Genomic DNA, 20,989 nt, shown 5'->3' on the forward strand with positions numbered 1-20,989 from the left:
AAGATATTCATGCAATTTACCCGATTCCAGTCAAATACCATCTGCTGTTTTTCCAGAATATATGATTTAATTCTCATCAATCTCATGTATTCTTTAATTTAACTCAAACCAACCATTTACCCAATCTGGAGCTCTGAGAAACGCTGACGTCTCTTATCCCACTAGCCATGACCCTATAGAAGGTTTAGAGACAGGTAGATAGGTAGGTAGGTAGGTACTGTAGGTAAGTAGTTAGGTAGGTACTGTAGGTAGGTAGGTACTGTAGGTAGGTAGGTAGGTAGGAAGGTAGGTAGGTAGGTAGGTAGGTAGGAAGGTAGGTAGGTAGATAGGAAGGTAGGTAGGTAGGTAGGTAGGTAGGTAGGTAGATAGGTAGGTAGGTAGGTAGTTAGGTAGGAAGGTAGGTAGGTAGGTAGGTAGGTAGGTAGGTAGATAGATAGATAGATAGATAGATAGATAGATAGATAGATAGATAGATAGATAGATAGGGAAATTCAAGGCCACATGAAGAAATTGTGATCCGGTGTTCTCCCTGTGTTACATCTCAGTGACCTGAATGTGTTTTGACATCGCTACTTGCAGAGTTGAGATGGAAACTACTCAACTCTGGGTGTGTTTACACTACGAGGGGATGGTGGGAGTGTTAGGGTGGTTGGGTGGGGGGGATGTCGTGCACCTAGTTATCCGGTCAGAGCAAACAAGCAGTGAGAAATCCTTATTTGGTGAGTCAGTCTGGGCACAATCCTTAAAGGCAAACACACACACACACAACATTAACTTTAGTACTGTTCTTCTGTGTGGTTTGCATCTTTTTTTTAATCCTCATTCCCAGCGTTCCTGTGCAGATGAGACTATTTTCACAATTGCCATGGAAACTGATTTTTATACAAGTGGAGTCAAGAAAATGCACTTGAGAGTCATTAAGCTGAATCTGATAAACTCACTTCCCCCGACTGTAAGAGACCTGAGCGAGTTGGCACTCGGCTGAGATTCTTCAGAGATGTTTGACATGATGTTCTTATGTAGTTCACTGAAGAAATGGTACACGAATAACATCGAGGTTTTTTGTGTATTTTCTTAATTTAACTTTTAATTTAAGTGGTACTATTTCATCACAAGTCACATCCGGCAGCAGAGAAGAAGCTGCAAGTGTCTTAATTAATGACTGCGTGACACGCCCAAAATGATCGTGACTTGACTAGTCGGGTCTGGCTAACATGCTAAATGCTAACATGCTTGTGGAGCACTGAGGTGTGTGAGGACTTCCTGCCGTTTGAGACTGATAATCCCGGATGCGAGACCGAGTCCACTAGGACTGAAGGCCCGAGTGGACGTGGCGTATAATGCTCTTGAGAATGAACGAGTGAAGTTGAATTTGGGGCAGGACTTCAGACGGGGTGAGCACAACATCATGCTGCTAAACTCTCTGGACCGACCCACTTTGGGTGCTCTTACTCACTCTTTCCACCTAAATGTAGTCCTCAGAGTCTCGGACTACAGCTGCTACAGCTAGCTACAATAGCTAGCAGTACCGTGAGGTTGTGTTTCAAGCGCAAACTATCTTAGCATTGCAAGTTAGCAGGCTAATTAGCACCGGTAACGTTATTAGTTTTGTTTGAGTTTTTTTGGCCTGTGATCTGAAGTATTGGACAAATTCAAATGTTGACCTGAAGATGGTGCTAGAGAGGAAAATCTCAAGTTTATGCTGAGGGGGACATGTGGTTATCGAAACACAGCTTCGGCTCCTGAATGAGAAATAGGTTTGACAAGCTAACGGGCCTGTCAAGCAAACGTAGCAAAAGAAAACAGGCTTAACATCAAACATATAGCATCGTCGGTTTTTCTGTCACGGTCCGTATCAAGCTCATTAGCCATATTCAGAAAGATATGTTTATTCATGAGTCAACCGATTTTTGCAAAGTCACAGAATTAAGCTACAATTTTGAAATAGTCATGCATGCATAAAAAACATTACATGTTAGTATGTTAAGGCTAGTACACCACCATCATTATAATAATAATAACAGTTATTTCAGATCTAAACGAAGCAAATAAACTCCAGCATCACCGCTACAGAAACACCACTGGGAGAACATTGGTCATCGTGAGTAAGGCATAGAATATCATCACCATTACATCATCGTCATCATCATCTGTCTCACATACAAACACTGTACGACATAAACAAAGAAAAACAAAGAATTTGGCGATATAAAGAACCTGTGAAGAGAATTAAATCCTTCAAAAAAATCAAATGAAAAAGGGGGAAATTCACGTTTTTAATTATGCACTTGAATTTTGATTTACGTAGAGGCACAACCAATGTTGGGAAAGGCAAAATAAATGTATCCCCAATTATTTCCCCCCCCCCATATGCTGCATGCAATTTGCTGAATTTCCTGCAAATGATGCAGAGCGAGTGAGAAAGCCGGTGTGGCATCATGGGAAAGGCTTTGATCGATCGTTCCAAGGCAAGTTGTGTTATTTATTACAATTTTCTGATTGACTCTTGTACATAATGGGATTATGGGTAATTCCATGGCTACACTGCCTTCCCATTGATTTACACTGAGGGCGTATCATGTATTCTCCAGTTTCCATTTCTAAAATTGCACACTATCAATCACACACCCACACATTAATATAATTATAACAACATAATTAATATATACAGAATGTACATAGAGGACAAATAATTCAACAACCTATTTATTTCTGGATTTAATATGAATCTGCTCCATTAATTACATTTTTTATGTATTATCCTTATTTAACATGTAAAAAATAAATGTTAAATTACATCACAACTGTATGTTTGTCATCACGTGACAGCACGGCTTATCGTTTAATTAGATACCATGTCCTAATAACGTGTAATATCCCTTCGCACTGATTTACACATTTCAAGAGGTATGAAAATTCAAATGAAATCACTGTCAGGAGGCGTGAATCGTTTTTCACACAGTAATTTTAGGATGACAGGCATCTTGTGAGCAAGGCAGTGAGCAAGGCGTGATGAAGATGTTGCCACATTTAAAAAAACGTCGCCTTAAATAAAAAATATTGTAGCTACGATAACTATGGTCTCGATTCGAATCATTTATCACATTTACAGTGAGTGTTGGGAGTGAAACATATTGTACACCTTCAGAGGCGGCGATGTGGTGTCATCATCACTGTGGAAAACCACTAAAATAAACTGCATTAAGTGGCAGGTGATTCACTGGCAGTGGGGAACTGGTTATGCTGGTTCAGGACACTGTTGTGATCCAAATAACATTCATTAAAAAAAAACAAAAAAACGATTTCCTTAATTTTCTCCGTCCTGTCGTGTAGGAAATATGTTTTTTTTTGTCAAATAGATCAAATAAAATACACCAAAAGACAGAATTCAAAAATCACTGTTACTCAACAAACTACAAACATGTCGTTTTTCTTGTGACAGTACAACTTTCGTCTCTTTTCCCCCCTCGTCCTGTTCCTTTTGAATTAAATACAAACAGGTTGGTCTCAACCAATCAGGAGCAGTCAGCTGATGCCTCTCCTTCTTTCTACCCCCCTATAGCTGTTTTATAATAATGTCTCCGCTTCTCCCTGTGGCCTGGCCTTTGAAAGACACTCAGCTACAGGTCACCGTCTGACATCGGGGAGGTCAAAGAGGTCAAACTGTCCTTGTGATCCATCAGCAAACATGAGAGCGACCTCTCTCAGACGTCCTGAGGAAGACTCTGGTCTCTGTAACCTGAGGAAGAAAACAGAGACTTCTGAGTGCTCGAAGTAATTGCAGAATCCATCATCTGGCTTTTTAGAGCTCCGGTTAAAAGGATTTTGTATTTATTTTGACCTTATGACAATAATTGCTTTTCTGTTTTTCTGTAATTGGGAGAAATGAAAACAACAACTAAAAGGAGCTTAGATGGATGGATGGATGGATGGATGGATGGATGTTCTTGGACAAGTCCTCCAAGCCAAATCCCTGCAATGAATCTAATGTTAAAGGTACCCTGTTGGGGATTTTGACTCCTATCACCGTGTAGAAATACTTGTCAAATGCTAGTGAGTGGACCTTGAGTTTGGATTTATTTATGGGATTTATATGCTTTTCTTCCACGGCCGTAACTGAACTGAAATGCTTGAGCTCATGAATCCTGTCCAGCCAGATGAAAGATCATGAGAAAGTTCTGAATTCCTGTTTTTAGAAGTATGTCAAAGGGAAAGGCCTGAGGAATGACGTATTCAGAATCTGTTAAATTTAGCAAAAGCTGACTCATCATAACGCCGCAATGTTAGCAAGAAAATAAGTAGAAGCACCTACCGTCGGAGACTTCAGTTCGTGCAGCCGGAGAGTACAACGGGAGAGAAAGAGACAGTTAGTGACGAAAACTGGTATTACATTTCAAGTGTCATCATGCAGAAGTTATTAAGGAAACACCAAACGTTGTAAAAGCCCTCAAGGGGGAAAAGAAAAACCCTTGATTTTTGACCTCACTTTAACTCAGGTACATCACATGATCAAACCAACACAACCCCGGTTTGTTGGATCGATGAGGAGAAACGGTGGAAAAAAAGAAGAAGCAACTGAGGCAGAGAGGGAGATTGGGAGGGAGTGGGAGGAATAATGTGAAAGAGAGAGAGAGAGAGTAAGATCAAATGGGAACAATCATTAGATGGGGAAAGAGGCAGAAGTAAGGCGATCAGTGGGAGGAAGATAATACCATGATCATTAAATAGATGGGAGGAAGGGAAGAAAGAGGGGAGCGGGGCGGAAGAAAAGAGGATAAAGGGAGTGTGTTTGGAAACAGTGCATTGATCACGTGCAACACAGAGATAACGAAACATACCACACTACAAAGACATGCATTGTGGTGATGAATCGTTGAATAATAATTAATGTTAAAAGCAAAACGCATGCAAGACTTCACCCCGACGCTCGGTGCAAACAGGCAAACGGTTTTCATGTTCAATATAAATATTCAATATCCTGTGAGTGTAGATTTTTTAGCAGCAACAGTCGAAAAAACACGTGTGCCCAGAGGCCTGAAAACAGTGGGGAGCAGTGAAGGAAAACACACAAGGCACACTCCCACACACACACACACACACACAGATTCTTGCAGGCATGTATGTACCAGCATGCATTGGGGCGCACAAGCAGGTAGCAATTATTTCACAAATGCTCACTCGTACACACAAAGCAGAGAGTGCCGCGGTATTTCAAAGGCTGCCTCTGTGAATAGTGACTCTGAGTGTGTGCGTGTGTGTGTGTGCACCTGTTCATGCATTGATGCCTGTGGGGAACACGCTACTTTCTGACAGAGAAGGCGGTAAAATTTCATCTCCCATCTCTGTTTTCTGCTTCAACCTCGCTTCTTGGTTTCTTATATTTCATTTTTCTACAAGAAATCTATAAAAATCCTTCAAATAAATGGAGATGCTACGATTATATTTTTCCTGATTTTCCCCACATGAACGCCAAATACAAGTTCATAACTACGAATGTCTTCCAGGAGAGACATAAATAAAATGTGCCCATATTTAAACGTTATTAAATGTGATCATAATACTAAAAACAACTTGGAATGTTACAAAATGAAAAATATTACATTACAAAATATGCAACTGTTTGCTACTTTCTTTATACTATTGCTTCAGAGGAAAACATCGTAATGCTATCAAAATCAAATCAAAATCGCTGGTTTACAATCTGCAATGTAGCAGATTTTGATTTAAATGAAATACATTATTATTCATGAAACTGTCCAGAGTCATATTGGAATTGAAAGCTCCAATAATACTCTCTTTCACACTTCACTTGAAGTGAAATTTGACCCTTAAAAGTTACTAGTTTCCTTAAAAAAACATCTTGGGTGACGTTCTTCTTCTACCAAAGCCAATACCGACGTTCTCAGTAAGAGAAAGTGTGAAAAGCAAGAAGTCATAGAGAGCGATAACCATTTAATTGACCAATTTTCCACATGTGGGCCCCCAAGTACACCCAGGAAGTATTGTTTGTGATAAGAAGGCTGTCAGGCGGAAAGATCAACACAGCTATCCAGTACTGACTTGCCAGGATGACCATGTCCATTCCCCAGAAGATGCTCATGATCCATCCGACCATGATGACGGCTGTCAGGATCTGGATGAGCGCCGCCGCCACGTTGAGCCAGAACACACAACAAACGCCTCGCTGCGAGATCAGCTCGCTGCGAGCTCCGCACAGCACCGTGAACGCCGAGATGAAGGTACCTGTGGGACGGAAGACGGCAAAGATAACTCGTTACAGGAAACCAAAAACTCCACAGGTCATTAAAAAGGTTTGGTTTCTAGCACAACATGATACAAAGACTTGGAGGGAGTTTTCCACTGAAGGTTCATTTTCCCATTGAAGTACACCAAAGAGCAAACTGACTATCTACCTACCTACCTGCCTATCCCTACCTACTTACCTACCTACCTACCTACCTACTTACCTACCTACCTACCTATCCCAACCTATCCCTACCTACCTACCTATCCCTACCTACCTACCTACCTACCTACCTACCTACCTACCTACCTACCTACCTACCTACCTGCCTATCCCTACCTACCTACCTACCTATCCCTACCTATCCCTACCTGCCTACCTACTTACCTGCCTATCCCTACCTATCCCTACCTACCTACCTGCCTATCCCTACCTATCCCTACCTACCTACCTACCTACCTACCTGCCTATCCCTACCTACCTACCTACCTGCCTATCCTTACCTACCTACCTACCTATCCCTACCTACCTACCTACCTGCCTATCCCTACCTATCCCTACCTACCTGCCTATCCCTACCTACCTACCTATCCCTACCTACCTACCTACCTACCTACCTACCTACCTACCTACCTACCTACCTACCTACCTACCTACCTACCTACCTACCTACCTACCTACCTACCTATCCCTATCTACCTACCTACCTGCCTATCCCTCCCTCCCTACCTACCTATCCCTACCTACCTACCTACCTACCTACCTACCTACCTACCTACCTACCTACCCCTACCTACCTACCTATCCCTACCTACCTACCTACCTACCTACCTACCTACCTACCTACCTATCCCTACCTACCTACCTATCCCTACCTACCTACCTACCTACCTATCCCTACCTACCTACCTACCTACCTACCTACCTACCTACCTACCTACCTACCTACCTACCCCTACCTACCTACCTATCCCTACCTACCTACCTACCTACCTACCCCTACCTACCTACCTATCCCTACCTACCTACCTACCTACCTACCTACCTATCCCTACCTACCTATCCCTACCTACCTACCTATCCCTACCTACCTACCTACCTCCGTCTATCTGAGCATGTTCGCCATCTTCCACAGGTTTGATAGTGTTTGCCAATTAGCTAATTAACACAAGGACTGGTCTTTGCTCATAAATCAAGATATTGGATAACAAAAGGATATCTGCACCAACCCATTTGATAGTTGTCAAGATTTTTCATTAAAATGAGAAAGAGAGTAAAACTCTCCTCTATCCAGAAGAAATAAAGCGTTCAGATAGTTGGGTGAAGCTTCTTGACAAAGAGATACCACACCATCCACTTAATTTGTGAGTGTTTCATTATTATTAATTGGTGAGTATCTAGCCTCGGGATAGGTGGATCTATTCTTTGGTAAAGGAACATGAAATAACCCAAGAAGCAGCGTTGCTCACATCCACTGAGCTGAAAACAGGATTACTCTGTGGATAATCCTGGTCTGCATGAATGAAATCCAATATCTCTCTTTATCTTGTTATCTGGAGACCTGGACCTTCCCAGGTCATTGTATTATGTGTGTGTGTGTGTGTGTGTGTCTTGGTGCGCGCAAATCAGATTATTTCATTAGATGTATCCATGACAACATTCCGTTGGGAATAGGACGGATTTTCAAAATATGAGTTTATGGTCTTAAGCTCTACTTTCAAGTCTTCTCCAATACAACATGATGTTCATTTAGTAAATGATGGTCCTGTTTAGACTCAAATAGACAATAAAGCAGGGGATTTTTAGGGGGCGGGGCTACCTTGTAATTGACAGGCCGTAACCACTACGTTGCTGATGTGTTTTGGTTTTAGGACTTTAAATCTTTCAATTAGAACATTTTGGTCGCCTACATGTTGCCATGATCCTGTTTTTTTTTGTTAGTTTGACTTCCTCTTTTATTTTGTAGTCTTTCTGTCTTGTGTGGCGTCGTGCTCTACTTCCTGTTCAGTTTCCCTCCTTTTCTCTGTGTCTCAGCTGCGTCTGATTGGCTCGTCAGCCTGCCCTCGTGTTCCCCCACCTGTCTCTCGTCTCCCTAATCAGCCCTGGTGTATTTAGTTGGTGGGTTTCCTTGTGTTTCTTTTGTTTCGTTGCATTGTTCCCGTCTGTCTCTGTCTGTGTGTTCCCAGTGAGATTTGGGGGATTTTTGCAAGCTTTCATTTAATGAAACCTTAGTTCCTGCAATCTTTTTTTCAAATCTGCTTTTGGGTCCTGAACTCCTTTCCTCCAAATGAGAATGGGGCCCTGAAGGCAGCACCAAATAGCAATTTGCCATCTAATCATTTTTCCATTATGGTTTAGTCTATCAAAGATTGCAGAAAAACAGACGGTACCTCCTTAAATATACATTTCTGGATGGAATAAAAACTGTTTACGTTCATAAATAACAGATGACATTTAAGGGCTGTAGAAGTTTCATTGCCCTCAAATTCCAACAAGGTTTTTTAATATTTATTCCATTTGACTTCATGTTCATGGGGCTCGTATAATTGAGCATGTTTTTAAATCAAACGCTAATTTGTGAGATATGTCAGTTCACAGAATTCAGACGGTGTAAACAGCCTTGATAGGATTCATCATTACAGCAGTAATTGCTGATAAAAATGTCAATAAACCGGCTGGTTCAGATTCGTTGAAAGGAAAAAATACTTTTATTCTGTCTTTTAGATAATTGGTATGGTTAGTATTAAACATAATTTGCAAAACTGTCTGAATGTGAAGGTATTTTCTTAATGAGGAGTCATTAAGTTCAAGAAATGTTTTCATTTATTCAAAATAAATCATGAATTATTCACAGAATGAGGTGATGTTTGGAACTTCTTGCAAATACTGAGCTGAATGCAACACAGGAAATGCCATGTGGGTGTTTTTGTACATCATGGCCCTTTCTGCTTGTCACATTGGAGGAATTCAAATAACAGCAAGCCAATGGGGGAGGAAGGTAGAACGGCCGGCTGCCAGCTGAGCCTCGTTTCTCGGGGAGGGAGGGAAAGGCCAACATCGTCTCGTGTCCAAGTTTCTTTGACCTTTGCCCCTCTCGGCCTGTTGGCATCTCTTTTTAGATATCTCTTCTGATTAACTATGACTTAACAGGCACCAATAAAACAAAGTATGTCATAATAACTCTTTCTAGACAAACACACAAACCAATTTGTCTCTCTGGAAAATCTAAATGTACACCATTTCACATGCTCTCCACTGCCTTATTTGGAATGGTTTCCAACAAGTCACTCTGGGACAAGAACAGTCCCAGAATAGACAGCATCCCAGCAAAAAAAAACAAGCAAAAAATACTTTTACACAAGGAAATAAGAGATGTATTGGATTGGTTTGCTCATTTCAAAAGCATCTCACAGAAAGAGCAACAACTAAATTGAGAAACGAAATGGTCTGATCAGACGGAAACATTTTCGGGGTCGCGGAGGCCACGCCCACCAGCAGATGCTCTGGCTCCATGGTGGAGCGGCCCACCTCCACACATGAGACGTGATCGACAGCAAGCTGGTGGCTGACTGGTTACACATCACCTCCGTCTTTGGCATGTAACACGGGATTTATGAGGGTCTGGTGTGTTGCTTTGAAAAACAAATCAACCAAAACCCCTTTCAGCTCCATCCAGGGAAACGTCACCTGCTTGTTCCACTTACTGGCATCCAAGCATCACATTTCCCGGCTCATTATCCGACAAATGTGTCACAGAAGTTAATGAAACAAAAATAATGAATCATAATAAAAATCATTTGAAGGAAACGTTCCCTTAATGAAAGATTAATTCCTCACCGCAGGCAATGAAATCAAAGCGGTGGAGAGAAAAAAAATTCTCACTGTTCAGTACAGCGCCTTTCAAACGATGCCAAAATTAATCTGAGCAAAGCAAACCATCAAGGAAATAGCTTGCTGTGTCCAGACTCTTTTTTTTAAAAATCTAACTGTGCTCCACAATCATCTACTGCAATAATAACGCTTCGTTAAATATTTAATATTCTCAGTTTGTGAAAATCTACTCTTATAATTCGCCGTGTCTGACATTTTCTTAGATCCCCTGTATGTTGTGTGTGTGTGTTTGTGTGTGTGTGTGTGTATGTGTGTGTGTGTGTGTGTGTGTGTTTGTGTGTGTGTGTGTGTGTGTGTGACACTAGATACTACCCAGACTAATGACTATAATTACACAGAGAACTCTACAAAGCACCCACTGGTAGTGTGGGAGGTTAATGATGGAGTGTAAGAAACATATAGATAGAGAGACATGGGGGGAGAGAGAGAGAGAGAGAGAGAAATCAAATGAAGTGTTGAGCAAGTTATTTGAAGAATCCGTTGGATGTTTGACCAGAAGAATCACATGATGATAAAATAGTAATTTCATCGTGTTGTTCCTTCAAAATTCATTCAAGCCGTTACTCGTGTACAGGGATAATGATTTGGTTCTTCCTCTACAACCACGCATCTATGTCTGTAAAGAGTAACTGCACACTTAAACGTATTATTTTATTAACACGATCGATGGAACACATCATCTGACCAAATTTATAAAAATCTGCAAATCAGCCGTGAGCCTTAAAAGCCAATTCTGAGTCGAACGCTTGGGACTAATCGATATTATGGAATAAAAGGTTTCTTTGTTAATAACTAAGCAGCTGACTGGTTAACTATATATTTTTTAATGTTTATTTATTTATTTTTATTATTCATTCATCAGTGACCAAACAAGAATTTACAAAACAAGATGTTTTCACAAAAAAAGCAAAAGTAAATAATTTATTATTTAATCCTTTTCATATTTGTTGTCATTCCACCATGTTTTCATGCTACGCTGGTTACATAAAATGAGAAGCATGTTACATTGTTACATTTGTCAACGTCGCTTTGAGGGTTTTTATCATACGGAAGTGGGCGTGGCTTAGCCTTTTAGCTGCTTTTATTTCGTTGGATTTTTCAAAACGATGCAGAGTGGACATCTAGGCTGAAGTTACACTTCACCAAAAGTTACCATGACTCCATGTATCCACTCTCCACCACCGAGGCGAGTGAAATATGAGCATCCCTAATCTACATTCCTGTTTATTTTCAACCTTCATCTACAAAAACAACATCAGTCGTGTGGGAGATGTTGCCGAACAGCTCATGAGAGACATCAAAACATCCTGGCATCGTGTGGGAATGGTGGTTTTTATCAGCAGCAATTAGATGGACGGTACGATGTCTTTTATAAGCTTTACAGCCGTAGTTACACCCGATGCTAAGTGTTGATCAGATGGAGAGAAATAATTTCCCCAAACTCCAAACCAGTAAAATGAACCCTATTAAGAATTTATAGTGAAGATCATAAAACACAGAGCTGTGAGCTGTTGCTTCCTCCACAATAAGTCATTATTTACATGCCGACAGCTCTTTAATCAGTTTTCCTCTGGTACTCAGGAGGTTTTCACTCAGCCTTCAGTGTTTGAGGTAAACTACTCGACGTCAGGCAGGATATCGTCAGGTTGAATCCTCCAACTCGCTGTAGAGCTCTCAATGTCGGATATAGATCCTTTAGATTCAGTTTATGATGTAGAAATACACAATAAGTACTTTTAGTGGTGTAATCTGACATATGGAACATTCGTGTCTGTGCCTCGATAAAAAGCCAATGACATTTTTTCATTGGATTTTGGATTATTGCCAATAATAAACTTGCGTTTATGATGCTGCTCAACCGCTTTTATGATTGTTTAAACGTGGTTGCATTATGGGGCGAGTTTAACAAGGACAACGAGGCTGTAAAGGTGGAAAATAATGCTGACTCATTCCTTCAGCAATCTATTAAAACAGTATGATTGTGGATGTTCACAATCATACGCAATCATAGAGTTTACTTTTGGTTTTTACTCCTTCTTGATGTACCTGAGTGACTTTGGGAGTATTTAGTCTCTTATATTAGTGAGTCTGAACTGTTATATTTTAAATACACGTATTGTATATGCCATCTAATTAAAAATACAAATGACCCTGGATTGACCGTATCGATGTGTTGTGGTGTAAAGAGTCCAACATTATGTCATTTTAGACGACAACACTGAACACACGAAGCTGCTGTTTTCAGTCAATTAGACCCAAACGGCATTGACACACACCATTCACCCAATACTCTCGCATTGTGTCCCTTTCTATCGCCGTTGCCACGGCAACTAACTGCCGCTATTCAACAAAATGTCAAGGCATTCAGGCCAAGCCTACACACAAACACACACACACACACACACACACACACACACACACACACACACACACACACACACACACACACACACACGTCGAGATGAAGTGTCACCTTGATGCTTCGGACAATTCTGCCAAAACAGAAAGAGAGAGAAAAAAAAAACATTTTCAACGTTTGCTGCTGAAAGGTTGGTTTGTCATCTATATTGCTGAATGTGTGTAAAGGTGAGAGGAAAAAGGATGAATGAATAGAAGAAAAGATTGTGATTTTGATGTTGAGAGCCTCTCCAGCAGGGAAAGATAGCAGAGAAGGAGGACTCGTATCTCTCTTCTCATAATAAACCAATAGATCAGAAGGGACACATCTCAGGTTATTTCATGATTGGTTTGGAGACGTCTCCGTTTGTTTGTCTCTCTCCGTTGAGTTGTGTTCCTCTGTCTTTTCTTCTTCACATCATGTGATTTTTTACTTCATGAATTGAAGCGTATTGAAATGAAATTCTTCCCAGAGTGCTGCTGCTGCTTTTGAACTCAATCACAGAATCTAGATCAGTGAATGGATGTGTGTGTGTGCGTCTGCATACAGAGATCTTTAATAGGGTATAGATCTTGGAGGATTATACTGCAAGCATCCTTACAGATGGATCTGTTGTAGAAGATCTGCATCAATATATAGTGAAGGAATGAAACAGACAAATCTTGAGATTATGTATCAAAAAACTGGTCACATTATTAAAATACACTTCCAATGTAATCCAAAACAACAGCTCAGTCATTCTAATTCAGAAGGTTGGGATTTTTTCATGTGACTTCTATATTGATTTACCATAAATGTATGTCTATTCTATGTTTAATATATTGTTGGTGATTAAATGAAGCAGTTTCCTCACTGCGGAGTGGATTATCTGCTATTATCCTCTAGGAGGCAACACAGTTCATCATCGCGGGCCGATAAAGAGCTTATTTTGCTTCGTTTGAAAACGATGACCTTGCTACCAGAGAAGATCTGTTCAACGCAGGTCGGGTTACAAGCAGAATCTTGGGCATCATTTTGCAGCCGAAATAAGTGGGAAAAAAATGATACGTCTACTTTTCCTGTATCTTGAACTCAGCTACTAAATTTAGAATTAGTGTCAATATTTCTGCCCTTGATAACGACGCTCTGAGCCACGCTGGTGTCTCTTACCTGCTGCGATGATGACACCCGTGTGGTTTTTATACCCACAGTCATGTGATCACACCTGCAGACTGAGCTTGTCATCTTGCACATCCTTTTTTTCCCCCAACATATGCAGAGGAAAATACACTCAGGCAGATAGAGATGTGGCTTCAGGCTTCGTATCTTGACCTATAAAAAGTAACGCTCTGGAATGTGTTTGTATTTGTGAAGTAGTCCCTGAACCCATCCAAGTATTTTCTCGTGAAGACGGGTATTTTATTTTGAAAAGGCTGACAAGCGTAAATTGACACGTGTTGCTGGACATTCGGAGGGAAAAAATGGGGACGAATTTTTCCTCAGACGTCACATAAACAATCATGTATCACGTTGAGACGCCTGACTAACAAACTACATGTTGGCATCGCCTGCAAACTTTCCACTCAACCTCTACGGCCACGTTGCATCAACCTCTGATTGCCTTCATGTTTGATTAATTACGAGTATTCTGTCATTTTCAATACTTACAATAGAAAAGAGGGATTTGTGATTCATGACTTACCGAGTCCGGGTATGAAGGTGTTCAGAAACAGACAGATGACAGCCAAAGGGAAGGGCATTGTGGGTATCGCAGCCCGCAGAGGTCCCTTCTTCTCCCTGACCTCCACCACCACTCCTCCACCTGCCGTAGGGGCCCCTGCGATGGCTTTGGCCCCGAGATGGTCCACGTTTTTAACACGCCCCTGCTCTTTTACTCCTTCTTTCTGTGCCATCGTTGTTTTTTTTTTTCCTGTTTCTGTGTCTGAAAACGAAAAATAGCTGGTGATAAGCAAACCAGCGAGATGATTTTTTTAAATATTTTTTCCCTCTGGACTAAAAAAATAGAAGCCAAAGATAATCAATGTTGATCGATCGTCTCTTTTGAGATTTGGGATCAAATATTCAGCAGTACGTCTCAACAGTTGGCTCCCAAATCACCAGCTATACATTTTCAATATTTATTCAAATAAATGACAACTTAAAGTACCGTAAATCTATAGTAGATTGGTTAGAAAATCATTATTTGTCCATAGAATAATCAGAAATGTTGAACTCTATCAAAACTATCATTAAAAAGTCCATTTAAAAACCTTCAGACTGATTCAGCTTTTGAAGTCGCTCCTAGAAACAGTCAGAAGTAAAGGGAGACTTTTTTTATTGGAGAAAATCTCTTCAAGACTGTTGACTCAGCCTCATTTAAATCCCCTTTAAGTCCTTAAAGGTGAGCGTCACAGATCAGTGATATCTGCCATTTGTTTCCACGTCCAGCACCAAGAAATGTTGAATCAGTTAAATCAGCTCCTCCTTCAAAAATGTTGAGGAAAAAGAAATCCAACGAAGACGTGCAGCTCTTTTTCAAAAAGGAAATTCGTCTGAGGTCACTTTCTTTTTCTTTCAGTCAAATCGGGCTAAACCCAAACAAGACAAAGAGAAAGTGCACACAGCCCCCTTTTTCTACTACATCTGTGTCTCCCTCTCTTCTTCTTCTACTCTCTCTCTCTCTCTCTCTCTCTCTCTCTCTGCTCCCCATCCTCTCCCTCCATTTAAAGGAACAGTGCACCCATCTAACGTTACCGTTCAATGAGATCACATTCAACAAGGCGTCATTCCCTGCATCCAAATTGAGTCATTAAAGGCATAAATTCAACTCCTAAAATACCCTAAAATAGCTTGATACAAGCTCGGATTGTTGAATTTATTAAATGCATTCATAAATTCACAACATTTAGCAAATGTTTAATAGGTAATGTTATAACAAACCTGATTGTTGCCCATCCCTGTGAACATATCACCAGATTTAAAGCTGTGAACTCAGATATCGAAGAAAGAAAGCCGCAGTGAAAGAAAAGAAAGAAAGATATGATACGAGACCATATAAAGACACGAATCAGGACAAGAGAGAAGAAAAGGGAAGACAAAGTGGACGTTGGTTTAGAATTGATACCTCACTTATTATTCATGCAACCAAATCCCCGAGAGACCAGGCATACATATCTGTCCCCTCCACCCTCCCTCCTTCCTCACTTTTTTTTTAATGAATCCCCTCTTCCTCACTTCCTCTCCACTTTGTCGACATGAGCCCTATCACAAGTGGCAAAACACAAAGAGAATCAGTTCAACGCTGAAATGACTCTCAATCTGTGTGTGTCTCCATCTTCTTCTTCCCTCTCCCTCTCTCCCATCTCTATTCGGTCTCCTAGCAACCCAGGAAGCTGTAGGTAATTATACAGAAGATATTGATCTCGAGGTTTTTTTTTTGTCGCCTCTCTGTCCCCCCTCCCCTCCCTTCATTTCTCACCCTGCCGTCTCTCTTCGTCCCTCTCTCTATTAATTTCTGTTCCAATCCCACTTTTAATGTCCTTTTTAATCTTCTTGGAAACACAAAAGATAGCTACTGGAGGAGGTTTTACTTCTTCTTGTCATGCAAAGCAGCGTTATCATGTGTCTGACAGCGAAGGACTCGGAGAAATCTGGACCGCCAAAGTCAATCATCGTTGGATTGTTCGGCCAAAAGCGTGCAGCTTCGTGTGCTGATGCTTATTTCCATGACAACGTGATGAGAAAAGTTACGCGGCGGCTGTCTTAAAGTCACGTTTTGGTTTTTAGAGTTGCACCATGGTGACAGGAATTCATCTCTCTGGTTTGTTAGATTTACAGTCTGGTTTGTGTCCGTGTATCCGTGTGTGTGTGTGTGTGTGTGTGTGTGTGTGTGTGTGTGTGCGTGTGTGTTTGTGTGTGTGTGTGTGTGTGTGTGTGTTTGTGCGAGTGACAGGTGTTGTAACACTCACTTTGTATTGCTAAAAATATTCTTGCACATTCAACCTCTGTGACTCTCTCCGTCTGTCACACACACACGCACACACACACACAGACACACACACACACACACACACACACACACACACACACACACACACACACACACACACACACACACACACTCGTTCTCACAGGACTGAATTCATGTTGATCCCATCTGTCAGGAAAAGCTGACATCACAAACCAATTATTTCTATATGCACAGTTTGTGTGTTTGTTTGTCTTCATGTCTTTGTGTGTGTGTGTGTGTGTGTGTGTGTGTGTGTGTGTGTGTGTGTGTGTGTGTGTGTGTGTGTGTTCCTGATGACATCCCCTGGATCATCACCACAATGACTCCACTGTTCACACGCTCTCTCTTCTCTCGCCTTTCTCCCGCAGACATCAGCTGACTTTTATTTTTCTCTCCGTAACGCCAAAGAAATGTTTCACAGCTGATCGTCCTTTTTTCAAATCATCACAAACATGATATGATTTGATTTATCATGAAGCAGCAGGAATGATGTGAGTGAAAGTTGATATGTTATGGCTTCAGTGATGATAATGTGTTCATGTATTACTCATATAATCACAATAACTTACATAATAAATGTCAACATATTTTATGTTTTGAAATAAATACATATTGTGAGACAATTTGTTGTATTAAGTGCCCCTTATATCTCTTGGGCTTTTATTGTGAAAGGTCAGAACAAAAAGAGCCTTTTTCCAAACTAATTAATTAATACAAAGTATTTATTTTATAGTTATGTGCTGTTTTACTCGCATTAAATATATCCATTATGGTAAATCATGCTTATACTGAAGTCATATTGATTGACGGACACAAACACACATTTCTGTAAAGGAAGTAATATGACTGCTGGAAAGTAACAAAGAGAAAGTGAAGTAAAGCTGCAGCTTCTTGTGTCCTGGTTCCTCCCTCTGCAGGTAGGTCACGCTGACAGACGAGCTAATATGCTAATGTACGAGGACAGCGCCGTCCTTTTCCTCCCGTGACTATTTCATTTTCACCAACACCAGCAGCGAATCCAAAGCTGTTAAGTGAGATATGGTGGCCCTTTATCTAATAACATGATTGTTGATCATCTTCACAATTTCAAACCAGAAGCACTCGAGCTGCCAGTTCTCCCGCCTGATAATTTCCCCCCTATATTAATATGCAAATCTATGCAGCAAAGGTCCTCCAGAGATCTAATCAGACCATCTCCTCTAATGGGTCACCCGTGGTGTGAGTGTGAAGCCTTTTGATAAGAGCTTTCAATGAGATCATGAGATCATGTGTGTACACACACACACACATATATGAAGTAGCACTCGGGGTGGCGGGGCAGAAAAAAATGGAAATCTGGGTTTGAAACTATTTAAAGGAAAGCTGGGTGATGATGTCACTGCATTGACGTCATCGGAGGCGTCGTTCTGGGTCAGTTTGTCTCAAAATCTAGAGGAAGTCTAGCAAAATAAGAGCCCTGGGAGTTAAAACGCCCACAGTCTGGTCTGTAAGGTTCGTGATATCTATTCATTTTAACACCCCAGACAGAAACGGCCTAAAAAAAAAAAGGCTTAAAGTTGTCATATTTGACTTCAGCCGAGGAAAAGTAGAGTTGAGATTCTCACTGAGTCCTCAAGAGACCAATTTAAATGGAGATGAAACAGCAGGTCACACAGAGCAATATGACACCTGGTTTTGGAAGCTAATATGAAACTTTTACATGTGGGAAAGAGAGAAGAGCGACACCTGTTGGCCAAACACGTGCATCACACATTAAAAAGCAAATCGGTTTAAAGAAGATCTAAAGCAGAGGTCTTCAGCTTCATAGTGACCCAGTAGAGGGACCCCCTATTACATATCATATACAACTGTGTTGTTTATTAAACCGGCTCAATAATAATGTGTCGTGCATCCTAGTGCCGTGTATAAAAGCACTTTGTAATGATGGATGTATACAATGATAAGCCATTAAAATAATAATAATTGTTGACAGATTCATATATTTATATATAAAAAAATGTATTCTATATTGGCATTTCACAATTCCACAACCCCCCTGTTGAAGATCTCCGATCTAAAGAGTCAAATGTGATTGTTTGCCATTATCTCTGTAAAACATTATTATGAGGGGAATAAAAACAAAGAGAAAAATGAATCTAGTAATATATCTTTTTTTAATAATTCTACGTCAGAAAGCATGTTTTCAATATTGCAACACAACAGACAAAAAAACAGGTGATAAAAAAATATGTTTTTGCATTTATATTTGAGCTAAGGGAGAAAACTATGGGGATATATATCAGCGCTACACCAGCAGTTGCTCTCGGAGCGAGATGTTAAACGACACGGTGGATCAGTGACTTCGGATCTGGTCTTTGGCCTTGATGAGGTTCTTGACCCACTGCTGAGAAGGGTCGGCACAGATTACCTTCCCACTCCTCATCGTGAACCTAAAACAAGAGACACAGATTGTTGTTGAACAAGTGTAACCATGTGTTGTTTATACCTTAATCTCTATATTAGACGTACCTTACATTTCGGCACGTCTGTAGGTGAAACTTCCTGTGTTTTCTCTGCACTGTGGGTTTTTTCTTTTCGTATATTTAAAGGTACACTATGCAGCAATTCTCACTTCCTGTTGGTTTTGAGTTATGATGTATCGCATCCATTTGTATACACAGAGCTACTTTATGTAGAATTAATACAAGCACTCCTTTTTATTTAGTCTAAGAGACATCTTGTGAATACTGTGCTGTATCTACAAAAATAAGGTTTAAAGGTGAAGTGTAATAACAGGACATAAGACACTCACGTGACACCTTCCATTGAACACCGCTGGTCTGTGTGCTTGTAGCTCACCACGTTGTCTCTACGCAGCCTGTTGGAGAAGTTGAAACAGCACTCGTCCGGGCCGAAGCTGCCTGAGAGACAGAAACCCAGATGTCATGATTAGAAGTGGCATTCAACACGAAACCATCACCTCAACGTAAAAACTGTTGGTTTTTTTGCACATTTTATTTTTAGAGGAAAATGCAGCTACAATGTGAAGAAAGCTCCACTCTGATATATGAGAAATAATTTAAATGCTCTCAAAATCAATACAGAAATCCACTGCAAAATGGTTTATTTAAAAAAAAAATCATAGGCTGTTAATATAGTTTCATTCACGAGACGCTTTTAGACCTTTCTCCTCCAAACACTTGAAATGCCTTTAATATTTTTAGATATGGTCCAGTGACCTAAAAGTGCGTTTAGAGGACGAACGGGATTTTTTCATATTTTTTGTAATGATTGAAAAAGTAATAATCTATCAAAATCCATGTTGTTGCTAATCAATGACATATCCCAGACTGATAATCCCTGCACAAAAAACCCACATGGCATTCACCCAAAACATTTTTTAAATTTATTATGTAAAAAAAAAGTGCCGTTATGTATATTAACTGGCATTTATAGGGTTAAAATTATTAAAATGAATTCACATTTGATATACATGATGAGAACAGGAGTTAATGACCAAATATATATATATATATATATATCTTTTATTCATGTTTCATATTTTTAGATATGGTCCAGTGACCTAAAGGGGCATTAAGAAGAAGAAATGTTATTTTATTTTTTAAAGGAGGCCTGAGGGTTTCTGACTTTTTTTAATTTTAGTTTTAATCTCTTTTATTCTTTAATTATTGAACTGTATCATTGATTATTTTGACCTGATACCAGATAACACTTACACTAATTGGTCCCCGAGTGTGATATTAAGAAATGATCTCGCTGACCTGAGCATAAAAAATATTAATGTGTAATAATGTGGAGATTACCTTGATTAGCCAGGACGGCGAGCGATGAGAAAAGCAGCGTGCAGATCACCAGAGTGATGGGGTTCTTCATCATCATCATCATCATCATCATTCTGTTCTGGTTGTCTTGAAGGTGTTTGTCGTCTTACTGTCCGCTTCACTCGTAGACCCTCACTTTTATTGAGTGTGTGTGTGTATGTGTGTGGTGTGGGGGGGATGTGTATGTGTGTGTGTGTGTGTGTGTGTGTGTGTGTGTGTTCCATGACATCCAAAATAAAGACCATAAGCTGAAACTATATAGCAAGTAGACTGTGGTCATGTGGTCGACACTTCTCAGAAAAAAAGGGGGGGCTGAAGACGTGGGTGTCGGAGCATATTCTATGAAATCAAAAACATGACCTCAGTCATTTTCTGTGTGTGTGTGTGTGTGTGTGTGTGTGTGTGTTTGTGCAGATGCACCGTGGTTTGACGCTCTTTCCATGTCGCTGGTTCTTGTGGGTTTTTTAAAATGCTATGGTTTAACATGATACATTGAATATTATCTGTAATTTAAGCAACATAACAATAAATACATCTTTTTTATGATATAAATATATCACTCTTCTCAAAATGTACAGTATCCTATAAAGCAGGTTAAGTCAATTCAATTCAACAACAAAACATATTTCTACTTTTTTTTAATGAAG

At 40.2% G+C, this 20,989-nt stretch overlaps 2 protein-coding genes across 2 annotated transcripts; both read right to left on the bottom strand.

The window, feature by feature from the left end:
* Positions 1-2,363: 2,363 nt before the first annotated feature.
* On the bottom strand, positions 2,364-15,148 carry stum (stum, mechanosensory transduction mediator homolog). The gene is made up of 4 exons (XM_084030041.1): positions 14,215-15,148; positions 6,061-6,243; positions 4,313-4,321; positions 2,364-3,739 (listed from the first exon to the last, which is right to left on the bottom strand). Exons 1-4 carry the CDS (start codon positions 14,423-14,425, stop codon positions 3,705-3,707), a joined length of 438 nt encoding a protein of 145 aa, XP_083886167.1. The 5' UTR covers positions 14,426-15,148; the 3' UTR covers positions 2,364-3,704.
* A 3,507-nt stretch (positions 15,149-18,655) lies between these two features.
* Positions 18,656-20,486, bottom strand: LOC311026960 (C-C motif chemokine 4-like). Its single transcript, XM_084030689.1, has 3 exons — positions 20,325-20,486; positions 19,313-19,421; positions 18,656-18,950 (listed from the first exon to the last, which is right to left on the bottom strand). The coding sequence occupies exons 1-3, from the start codon at positions 20,413-20,415 to the stop codon at positions 18,854-18,856; spliced, it is 297 nt and encodes a 98-aa protein (XP_083886815.1). The 5' UTR covers positions 20,416-20,486; the 3' UTR covers positions 18,656-18,853.
* Positions 20,487-20,989: the final 503 nt, after the last annotated feature.

This window comes from Eutrigla gurnardus (genome assembly GCF_963514095.1).
Source record: "Eutrigla gurnardus genome assembly, chromosome: 16".
Classification (NCBI taxonomy): Eukaryota; Metazoa; Chordata; class Actinopteri; order Perciformes; family Triglidae; genus Eutrigla; species Eutrigla gurnardus.